Source organism: Mytilus californianus, unplaced genomic scaffold (genome assembly GCF_021869535.1).
Source record: "Mytilus californianus isolate M0D057914Y unplaced genomic scaffold, xbMytCali1.0.p SCAF_2, whole genome shotgun sequence".
Lineage (NCBI taxonomy): Eukaryota > Metazoa > Mollusca > Bivalvia > Mytilida > Mytilidae > Mytilus > Mytilus californianus.
The window spans coordinates 81,608,990-81,622,028 of NW_026262668.1; the positions used below are offsets into that span (position 1 = coordinate 81,608,990).

The 13,039-nt window shown below is 32.4% G+C and overlaps 1 protein-coding gene across 2 annotated transcripts in view; it reads right to left on the reverse strand.

Moving 5' to 3' along the window:
• LOC127728288 (nose resistant to fluoxetine protein 6-like) overlaps positions 1-13,039 on the reverse strand; it is a 75,238-nt gene that overhangs the window by 50,438 nt on the left and 11,761 nt on the right. For both annotated transcript variants that reach the window (XM_052235611.1, XM_052235610.1), the window contains exons 2-3: positions 6,046-6,227; positions 3,851-3,938 (exon numbers count right to left, since the gene is read on the reverse strand). In XM_052235611.1, coding sequence (XP_052091571.1) covers positions 3,851-3,938; positions 6,046-6,227 — 270 coding nt within the window. The remainder of the gene's footprint in view (positions 1-3,850; positions 3,939-6,045; positions 6,228-13,039) is intronic.

Sequence of the window (13,039 nt, forward strand, 5' to 3'; positions counted from 1 at the left end):
ATCCTATTGTTGTAGCAGCACTGCTTTGGGGGCCAGAGTGGTCTTGTAAAAGAATATTATTCTGGTGTGATAATGAGGCCACTGTAGCTATTGTGAAAAAGGGGAGATCAAAAACTCTAGAAATTATGAAATTGATGAGACAGCTGACTTGGTGTGCAGCTAAATATAATTTTTACTTTAGTGCAAAACATGTTCCAGGTTATAAAAACCAAATTTCGGATGCTTTGTCTCGTTTACAGATCACCCGTTTTCACAAGCTGGCCCCAAAAGCAGTACAGAGTCCATGCATAGTTCCAAGTGCATCAGAAGTAATGTGGCACTGAGTGAAACAGTTAGTAAATTATGGAATTATTCTATTTCTGAAGGGACAAAAGTGTCATATGAGACCGGTTATAATCATTTTTTAAAATTTTTGCTATTAAATGGTATAAGTGTCACTGACAGCAAGCCTCATTCAGTGTCAGAAGATCTATTGATATATTTTGCTACACATTGCTTTCAACATCTCAAACTACAGTACTCTACAATTAAACTATACATATGTGGAATTAGACATAGATGCTTGAAGGACAATATATGTTCTCCTTTCAATAATTCTAGTAACAATTTAGAGAGACTGTCCTTGTTTTTTAATTCTATTAAAAGATTACAGAAACCGATCATTAAAGATCGCTTACCCATAACTTTTGATATCCTTCAACATTTATGTGTTAAGCTTAAAGAAGGAATTTTTTCACCTTTTATTGACCAGATGTTATATACTGCTTTTACAGTAGCTTTTTATGGTTTCTTACGCTGTGGCGAGTTTACAATTCGCAGGTCAAAATCATTTGATTGTAACAACAATTTATGTATATCTGATGCTTTGTTTTATTCTGACTATGTTATTTTACATTTAAAGCAGTCTAAGACTGACCCTTTCAGGATGGGTGTTGATATTCAACTTCACAAGCTAAATCATGATTGTTGTCCATTTAAAGCTTTACATGATTATTTGATTGTAAGGAAAACCATGTTTAAATTTCAAAATAATAGTGCTTTATTTATTGACGAATCGGGTAAAGCTCTAGAAAGAGAATTTTTCATCAGCAAGTTAAAGCATCTTTTGGGTATCTGTGGATATAATCCTCAGTCCTTTAACGGACATTCATTTCGAATTGGAGCTGCTACAACAGCTGGAAAATCTAATATCGAGGATCACTTAATTAAAACATTAGGTAGATGGAATTCTAATAGTTATTGTCGCTATATTAGAACTAGTAAAAATGTAATTAAAAAGGCACAACAAAAGTTATCATCATGATTCTTGTATCTATCCATTACGTCATATCCTGTGTAAAATAATTTTTGCTTTTATTATTATTTTATACCATATAGTGTACATTTGCACATGTACAATACATACCTGTAGATATTAAACATTTGAGTATTTTAAATATCATGTATTTGTTTGTTTTATTTTAAAAACTGATTCATATGATTAAATACATATTTTATTATTTCTATCTTTCATTATCAGTGAAGTATTGAAGGTGTCCAAGGTGTTAAACTTTAAGTCCATCCCCTTACAACCACTTTCCTATTCAATTCCTTGGGGGTCACTCAGCTGTTTCACATCTGATCTTTGGACCATTACGAAATTCACCACTGGTTAATTTCTCTTCTTATCCCCAAGTAATTAACTACTTTTCATCTCTCCACCGTCAATTCAACCCCTTTTCGTAGCACCCTGCTACGAGATGAAGCATCGCTTCATCCCCTTTTGGAACCCTCTGCGTTCCAGTTGATTGGCGGAGTGTCCATGTCCACGGGGCTTGGCTACCCACTATACCAAGTGTCGTCGACAGGGCCTGGAGCAAAATTTTCCCAGCTGAGATACTGACTCCCAAAGGGCAAACTTATATTATATAATAAAAGTGAAACTTTATCAAGCCTTTGTTATCAACGGCCTTATCAATTTGTCGAAGTACTTGCGTCAGGTTTAGTCATTTGTCTGGTTCTGGTTTTTATATGGTCAGTAATTGTGGTTCTTCATCTTAAAGACAAGTTGAGAGACTGTAGCGTTTGGTCCCATGTTGTATATACATGTACATGTTTATGTTGAGTATAATTTGGCACCAGCTGTTCCAGGGTTAAAGAGCAACACTTGAAGAAACTATTATATAAGAGGATCTCAAAATTTAAGTTAGAGGTCTTGAGGTAATCATAAAGCACAGTAGTATCCAGGATCACATACAATGTGTTAAGGGCGTCACTTGGCATTCGTCGTCTCCTATGTGCTAACATGTCATGTAGGTCTCAAGTCATCACTTGGCATCCGTCTATCAATATTACTTAAGCTGTCATTTTCCTCCAGGACGAAAGTATAAATTGTAACTTATGCAGAGTATAAGTGTTGTTTATTCAGACGGGATGGTTTCTTCCATGAGATGGGGCAGTCGATTCCATTATAAGGTCAAAGGTCATGCCTAATTTGGTCTGTCTGATATCAAGGATTAGGTTCTCAGATTACAATTGCAGGCTGCCAGCTTCTCACTTTTGATTTTGCTGTTGAATACAAAGGACGTTTACTCAATAGGAATAAGTTTTCAATTTCACCCACCATCCACCCCAATCTACCACCTTCAATATTTCACTGAATGTGGGAACAGTTCTCAGCAACCCAGTGGTGTTTTATAAATAAATGACCATTACGAAATTCACCACTGGTTAATTTCTCTTCTTATCCCCAAGTAATTAACTACTTTTCATCTCTCCACCGTCAATTCAACCCCTTTTCGTAGCACCCTGCTACGAGATGAAGCATCGCTTCATCCCCTTTTGGAACCCTCTGCGTTCCAGTTGATTGGCGGAGTGTCCATGTCCACGGGGCTTGGCTACCCACTATACCAAGTGTCGTCGACAGGGCCTGGAGCAAAATTTTCCCAGCTGAGATACTGACTCCCAAAGGGATTTTGTCCAATTTCGCAAAAATCTCTATTTTTAACCTATTTGGGATGTCAAAATCAATGCTTAAAAATAAAACTCTGGCCAAAATAGTTCTATATAACTTTCTGACATGTCTTTTCATCAACTTAAAACAAGTTTTATCCTGAAACATTGAACATAATAATCGAGGCCAAATTTGGCCATGACCGAACTTACTCCTTTGCTGAAGTGACCTGGTGACCAGAGCCAATTTTAAAATGTGACCTTGTGACCTAAGGGGGTACCCTATTGGAGCACAGTATCTGACTTTGTGACATTTGTTGCTGTTTACTGACAGAAATTGAATCACAAACATGTTAATAACCCCATCTATTATCAATTTTAGTATTGTTATAACCTCATCTTATTAATTTTCAGTGTGTTGATCACAAATTCTTGAATATAGTTTTTCTTCAATATAAATAAGAAGATGTGGTATGAGTGCAAATGAAACAACTATCCATCCAAGTCACAATGTGACAATTATAGGTCAAAGTACTGCCTTCAACACGGAGCCTTGGCTCACACTGAACAGCAAGCTATAAACTAAAGCTAAAACACCATTTTAAAATTGAAGAATGGTGAAATTAAGAAGGAATCATCCTTTAAGATAATTATACCTACAAGTGAGTGTAGATTTCGATAATCTTTGATCACAATTCGTTGAGTATCATATTTTCCTTTATACTTTTGATTGCATTAAACTTCAGATGGTACACATTTTCTTGTATTCTCTTTGAGGCTACACTTCCAACTTAAACCTTATTTGAAAAATGTCTTTCTTTAGAATTAACCTCAACTGAATTGGTCAAATGAAGTATTTACATCTGCATTGAGATGCAGGATTTAAAAGAAAGAAACTTCATATACCTATCATATTTACCTGTGTTAATCAATATTAATGTATCAGTCTCTGAACATCCATCAGGAACACACACACCTAACCTTAACATGTACTGACCAGCAACTAGCTAAAATTAAACATAAAACAAATGCTTTATCAATTATCATAAAAATTAAATGATTTTTCAATTTAATGATTCTGATGGAAAGAAATATCTTCAAAGGAAGGTGTAGAATATTTTTTATTGAAGTTTGACTTGGTAATTTCCAGAAAGAGGCATAGAAAAAGCCCTTTTTCAACAACAACAAAATATTAAGTAACTATTTTTTATTTAAACTGGTGTTCATTATTCAATAGGGGAAAAATACATTACTTGTATTCACACATACATGTACCTTATACAGATTAATAGCAATATAATGGGGAATAAACAATAAATTTCATTATATGCTCAAGTTAGAGTTAAGCAATTTTGTTTATTGTTTCATGCAAATTATTGATAATTAAACTAAAATTAACCTTAATTATTGACTTCTACCTGATGATTATGACACAGATTTTACAAGTAAAATAGACCCTGATTGTTTTTTCTTGTATATATTTAATTTTTTGTCTTTTTAAAAAAAACAATCTTAATCCTTATTTTTTTAAACATAATTTACAGAATAATTTTATGTAGTAAGATCTAAAGTAATTATAGGTATACTATTGAGGTCAATAATTGTGCATTGAGTTGTGTATTGAGCTGTGTAATAATAACTTGATACAAGAGATATTAACTGTGGTCAACTATGATTGACATAAAGTGGAGTTGATTCCAATTAGTACTCAAACCTAAGATTGTAATTGTTTGTAAATAATGGCAGTTGTTCATCAGTAATAGTTATACACCGAGGGATAGGTGTGTCTGGATAAGACACGCCGTATCCTGAGGTGTATAACTAACTTACACCCAATGCTAAACCCTATATTTGTTAACATTGGTTATTAAATGAAAAAGAATGGATAGCATATTTATTGACAAAATCGAACCATGAATTATAAGAAAAATATTTTTTGTTTACATGAAACCCCACTAGTAACCCTACTTTGGCTATGTTCTTTCAAACTTTGACAAGTGAGTAGATTTTACAAATGTCAAAGTTGCTGTTTTGCATATTCGCGTTAAATCCTGGTGCTAATGTGGATCAGAAGTTCAAGGTTGACCGTTTCGTGCATCCTTATCACAAAAAAAAAATACATCATGCTCCTTGTATGCAGTTGTCAATATGGACGGGTATAAGACGGACGACATTTTGAGTTAAGCGTTGGATTTGGTAGAAAAGACTAAAGATAAAGGCAATATTATAACCCAAAGTACTTACCTGTATCAGTTTAATGAAGGTATGTTTTTTTTTCGTAGTCAGAAATTTAGTTTTTCAACGCTATCAATCAAATTATTTTTCCCTTGAAGGATTTTTTTTATTCAAAATAGATGCTTAATATTTTTTCGCTATTGGAATTTCCTAAAATGTGTTTTTTAATATCTTGAAACAACTTGTAGTGAACACTATTAGTAATTTCTTATGTTCATGCTATTTAAAAAAAATAATCAATTTCTATTGTAATGAATAACAATGGACTTTGTTTTCGGGATGTAGAAGCAGGGGTTTCCAGAAACCCCGCTTGTCACACCCTGTGGTCAAAATCCATTGTCATTCGCAACAATAGATCTATTCAATTTACACTTGTTTCAGAAATAGAAACTATGAAGTATAACAATAGAACTGGGGTGTAATACTGGTGATGTATCAGTGCTCTTACTTGCCTGAGGAAATAATAGGAATATTTGAAAAAAGTGTGGGAATCTACTTTGATATCAATACACATCTTGCACAACATTTTATTTAATTACTAACACTAGCATTTGAGACTGATAAAAAACTTTCACAATTCTTTGCAACTACTTAAATTTAATATCTTACTTACCTTTTCACATTAATTCATAAATATTAATATTTCATAAATTCTGATACCATCTTAAAATCCAGAGTGATCACATAGACTCAGCATGGCTATATCACACACACAAAATATTTCTAGATACCCTAATGATTGTTCAAATCAAATTTGGTTGAAATTGGTTCATGTGGTTTCGGAAGGGAATATTTGACAGATGATAAGTGATGACAATAGTTTGCTAGGTGAGCTATAAAAAAGTCAATACTGATCTTTTGTACTAATTTAGAACTTACTGGATTAGGAATGGTTTTGACAGGAATTGGTATTCCAACCAAACAATATTCCCCATCAAATGGTGCAATTTCCATATTTTCTGTCAGATTACTATGTATAGCAAGACACTCGTCATAATCACCTAACCATGTGATATCACCACCAAGGAGATCAGCTGGAGGTTTGGCTGCTGCATCTATCACTGTAAAATAAAATCATGTGATGACCATGTGATATCACCATCGAGGAAATCAGCAGGAGTTTGGTTGCTGTTTCTATCACTGTAAAATTAAACAATGTTATAACCACATTATATCACCATTAAGGAAATCAGCAGGAGATTTGGCTCTGAAATGCTTTAATGAATTTACCTTCATCAGGAACGCTCAAACCCCAAAACTGAAAACCAAGGATGTATGAATACTTGAGGAGCTATATGATACAATATTCTCAATATCAAGCACATATAACAGATGTCTAATCTATAAGATGCAATATTCTCAATATTAAGCACACACAACAGATGTCTAAGCTATATGATACAATATTCTCAATATAAAGCACATATAACAGATGTCAAATCTATATGATACAATATTCTCAATATAAGGCACATATAACAGATGTTGAAGCTATATGATACAATATTCTCAATATTAAGCACACACAACAGATGTCGAAGCTATATGATACAATATTCTCAATATTAAGCACACACAACAGATGTTGAAGCTATATGATACAATATTCTCAATATAAGGCACATATAACAGATGTCGAAGCTATATAATACAATATTCTCAATATAAGGCACATAAAACAGATGTCGAAGCTATATGATACAATATTCTCAATATACAGCACATATAGCAGATGTAAACTATATGATACAATATTCTCAATATAAGGCACATATAACAGATGTCAAAGCTATATGATACAATATTCTCAATATAAAGCACATATAACAGATGTCTAAGCTATATGATATAATATTCTCACTATAAAGCACATATAGCAGATGTCGAAGCTATATGATACAATATTCTCAATATAAGGCACATATAACAGATGTCAAAGCTATATGATACAATATTCTCAATATAAAGCACCTATAACAAATGTCGAAGCTATATGATACAATATTCTCAATATAAAACACATATAACAGATGTCTAAGCTATATAATACAATATTCTCAATATAAAGCACCTATAACAGATGTCGAAGCTATATGATACAATATTCTCAATATAAGGCACATATAACAGATGTCAAAGCTATATGATACAATATTCTCAATATACAGCACATATAGCAGATGTAAGCTATATGATACAATATTCTCAATATAAGGCACATATAACAGATGTCTAAGCTATATCATACAATATTCTCAATATAAAGCACATATAGCAGATGTCTAAGCTATATGATACAATATTCTCAATATAAAGCACATATAAAAGATGTCGAAGCTATATGATACAATATTCTCAATATAAGGCACATATAACAGATGTCAAAGCTATATGATACAATATTCTCAATATAAAGCACCTATAACAAATGTCGAAGCTATATGATACAATATTCTCAATATAAAGCACATATAACAGATGTCTAAGCTATATAATACAATATTCTCAATATAAAGCACCTATAACAGATGTCGAGGCTATATGATACAATATTCTCAATATAAAACACATATAACAGATGTCTAAGCTATCTGATACAATATCCTCAATATAAAGCACATATAGCATATGTCGAAGCTATATGATACAATATTCTCAATATAAGGCACATATAACAGATGTCTAAGCTATATGATACAATATTCTCAATATAAAGCACATATAGCAGATGTCTAAGCTATATGATACAATATTCTCAATATAAAGCACATATAAAAGATGTCGAAGCTATATGATACAATATTCTCAATATAAGGCACATAAAACAGATGTTGAAGCTATATGATACAATATTCTCAATATAAAGCACATAAAGCAGATGTCGAAGCTATATGATACAATATTCTCAATATAAGGCATATATAACAGATGTGGAAGCTATATGATACAATATTCTCAATATAAGGCACATATAACAGATGTCGAAGCTATATGATACAATATTCTCAATATAAAGCACATATAGCAGATGTAAGCTATATGATACAATATTCTCAATATAAGGCATATATAACAGATGTCGAAGCTATATGATACAATATTCTCAATATAAGGCACATATAACAGATGTCGAAGCTATATGATACAATATTCTCAATATAAAGCACATATAGCAGATGTAAGCTATATGATTCAATATAAAGCACATATAGCAGATGTCTAAGCTATATGATACAATATTCTCAATATAAAGCACATATAACAGATGTCGAAGCTTATGATACAATATTCATAATATAAGGCACATATAACAGATGTGGAAGCTATATGATACAATATTCTCAATATAAAGCACATATAGCAGATGTCGAAGCTATATGATACAATATTCTCAATATAAAGCACATATAGTAGATGTCGAAGCTATATTATACAATATTCTCAATATAAAGCACATATAACAGATGTCTTAGCTATATGATACAATATTCTCAATATAAAGCATATACAACAGATGTCTATTATTTGCCATATATGTATTTTTTTTTAAACATTAAAAATACATTGGATCTCATTCTGATCTAATGACAAAAGAGTTATGTGTGCTCATAAAAATTTGAATTTTCTGCTATGGATAAAGGAGATTTTTAATGACAGTGCTTTTTTTTTTACCTATGTGAAAAAGGTATCCATATTAAGTCAGCGCTAAACATTAAAGTATGTGTTGCTGTGTTAGCACTAAACATAAAGTATATTGTTATGTTAGCACTAAACATAAAGTATATTGTTATGTTAGCACTTAATTCTTATTATACTAGAACACACCTGCGACATCGCGGGTCTGTGACTGAATTAAAGTACCTACGCCTTATTTTTAGCCTGGATTTTTAGTATTCGTATTGTCATCTGATAAAGTCATGCTGATTATAAGGTGCACAGTTTTCTCTGCTTTCAAAATCTTTCTGTTTGAACCCGTTCTGGTTTTCTTACAGTAAATACTACAACCGGAAACTACATGTGACAATGATTGAATTTAGAAGTGTCAATCCCTGTATATTGATGAAGTTCAGGTGTGACTATGACCTAGGTATATAGTAAATCCCTAATACACCTTTTGGTGGTGCACCTGACAGAGGCAGAATGTACAGATTAGCTAACAGGTAACAGATGACATATACTATTGGTATCTGTATCGGATTCGACCCAGAACTTGTTAATTATTGGTAATATTAATTATGTGGAAAACAAAAGGGTCTGGAATGGTGTAATTTTTAATCAACACCATTGTCCTATATTAGTTATATATAAAGTTGAATTCTTTGATTCGTCGTTTTTACATCATGTCGGCTAACAAATTGGACCTCGTTTCTTTAGAAGTATAGATAGTACTGTACAAGACATATCATCATTATGTACTGTTGGAATGGTAATGATGTTTTATACCAAATCTATTCTGAATAAATGTGCTATCTTATATTTTAGGCTATGAAAATAGAATCAGCTGAATTATCTCTCAAGTCAATAATAAAATACTCTTGTGATGGTTCTTCTTCATGATATTAATTAAACTGTGTCTGAAGTATTGAACTGAATTGATAACAGAAGTTTTATGCTGTTAAACCAGTCCCAGACAAGGAGGAATGTTAATTAACATATCCTAAAACAAGAAACTTATATTAATTTAGTCCAAAGATTATTTTTTCTTCTCATATACATATCTACTAACTTGACCTTTTGGTCTTTGGTTTATAATTGACTCATCAGTAACTTATTTTTATACTGTGATCTCAAAATTATCACAAATTAATATTCAACCAACATAACCATCATTTATGGCATTTAAAATTATTTAGCTCTTCTGAAGACCACTACACCTATCTTAAACCAAAATATGTGTAATATACTAGATAATTTATTTGTGACATTACATTTCAAGATAAGGTAAAGCATACATGTACCTACATTGTATGTGACTTTAAAATCTAGTCAAGGTGAAAAACTAGGATCTTTTGAATTAAATTTAATACTGGTAAAGGTTGAAAATAAGGATTAGTACAGGTACGCATCACTATGAAAAATAACTCAAAACAAACACTACATATGTTGTATAAATATAACCTACTAGTATTTAAAATAATCTGCAGTTTTTTTCTTATATTTGTTTTCTTACATCAGACCAAGTATTGAAGTTATAGCATAAAATATAATTGATTATTTCAATCTTTTGACTACTTGAATACCTGTCATTATTTAAAGAAACAAGAGGCTCTCAAGAGCCTGAATCGCTCAAATGTTCTTTGTATCTGTCATATTTTCTTCAAAAGCAAAGAAATACATTTTACCCCTATGTTCCATTTTAGCCATAGTGACTATGTTTCTTGACGTACAAGAAAATAAAATATAAAATTTATACTAGATACTCTGAAACTCATTCAGCCCAAGTTTGGCTGAAATTGATTCAGCAGTTTCAAAGGAGAAGATTTTTTAAAGTAAGCAAACTATATGAACAAATTGTGAAAAATTGTCTTTAAAGGGCAATAACTCCTTAAGGACACATTTGACAATTCTGGTCACATTAACTTATTTGTAGATCTTACTTTGCGGAACATTTTTCTGTTCACAGTTTATCTTTATCATTAATAATATTCAAGATAATAACCAATAAAATGCTCCACTTGGGCGCAGCTTGATACGACCACAGAGGTCGAACCCTGAACAGTTGGGGCAAGTATGGATACAACATTCAAGCTTGATACAGCAATGAATTTGGATTGTAATTAAATATTTGACACAGCATAGGTTTCTGACACAGAATGAATGTGGTCTAAGAACTTAAAATTTTCAATTAACCTATTCAAACCATATCATTATTATTTGCTTTTATATATAAATCAGAAATAACCAATTTAAAATGGAAAATTTTAAAGAAAAAAAGTGAAAAAAAAATCCCCCCCCCCCCCAATTTTTGGAACCCCCTTATGAGTCATCACCCCCAAACTTAATCCCAGCCTTCCCTTTGTGGTATGGTACCTTGTAGAACAATTTCAGAGAGATCCATACACTTGAACACAAGTTATTGTCTGGAAACTAGAAAAATGCTTGTTTTTTGGCCCCAAATTCCTAAACGTTTAGGGCAATTACACCCAAACTCAAACCCAGCTTTCCCTTTGTGATATGGAAACTTGCAGTACAATTTCATAAAGATCTATACACTTACACACAAGTTATTGTCCTGAAACTAGAAAAATGCTTGTTTTTTTGCCCCTTTATGGCCCCTAATTCCTAAAACTTTGAGGAAATTACCCCCAAAATCAATCCCCCCCTTCCCTTTGTGGTATGGTATCTTGCAGTACAATTTCAGAGAGATCCATACACTTGAACACAAGTTATTGTCCTGAAACTAGAAAAATGCTTATTTTTGGCCCCTTTTTGGCCCCTTATTCCTAAACGTTTTGGGTAATTACCCCCAAACTCAATTCCAGCTTTCCCTTTGTGATATGGAACCTTGTAGTACAATTTCATAAAGATCCATACACTTACACACAAGTTATTGTCATGAAACTAGAAAAATGCTTGTTTTTTGCCCCTTTTTGGCAACTAATTCCTAAAATTTGGAGGCAATTACCCCCAAAATCAATCCTAGCATTCCCTTTGTGATATGGAACCAGTTACCTTGTGGTACGATGTCAGAGAGATCCATACACTTACACACAAGTTATTGTCATGAAACTAGAAAAATGCTTGTTTTTTGCCCCTTTTTGGCCCCTAATTCCTAAAATTTGGAGGCAATTACCCCCAAAATCAATCCCAGCATTCCCTTTGTGATATGGAACCTTGTGGTACAATGTCAGAGAGATCCATACACTAACACACAAGTTATGTCTGGAAGTTACAAAAATGCTTATTTTTGGCCCCTAATTCCTTAACTGTTGGTACCATAACCCCCAAAATCAATCCCCACCGTCCTTTTGTGGTATTGAACCTTATGGTAAAATTTCATAGAGATCCATTCACTATAACTTAAGTTAGAGTGCAAAAACCAATGTTTCTTTGGACGACGACGACGACAACGCCAACGTCATACCAATCTACGACAAATTTTGCAGTCGTATAAAAACTGCAAGTTTCCTTAAAATTACCAATTTAGTTGCAGCAACCCAACAATGGACTGTTAGATTTGTCTGAAAATTTCAAGGCTGATAGAACTTGGCCTAATGAACATTTTAACCTCTCATCAGATTTGCTCTAATTGCATTAGTGTTTGAGATATATTAGCCAAAAAATGCATTTTACCCTTATGTTCTATTTTTAGCCATGGTGGCCATGTTTTTTGACGAAACAGAAAATAAAACACAAACTTTATTCTAGATACCCAAAGTATCATTCAGCTTAAGTTTGGTTGGAAGTGGTTCAGTGGTTTCAGAGAAGAAGATTTTTTAAAGTTAGAAAACATGATAAACAAATTGTGTAAAATTATCCTTAAAGGGCAATAACTCTTTAAGGGGTCAATTGACAATTTTGGTCATATAAACTTATTTGTAGATCTTACTTTGCTGAACATATTTGCTGTTTACAGTTTATCTTTATCATTAATACTATTCAAGATAATAACCAAAAACTGCAAAATTTCCTTAAAATTACCAATTTAGTGGCAGCAACCCAACAATGGGCTATTAAATTCATCTGAAAATTTCAGGGCTATTATAACTTCACCTAATGAACACTTTTACCCCATGTCAGATTTGTTATAAACTCCTTTGGTTTTTTAGATATAAGCCAAAAACTGCATTTTACCTCTATGTTCTATTTTTAGCCATGGTGGCCATGTTTTTTGACGAAACAGAAAATAAAACCCAAACTTTATTCTATATAC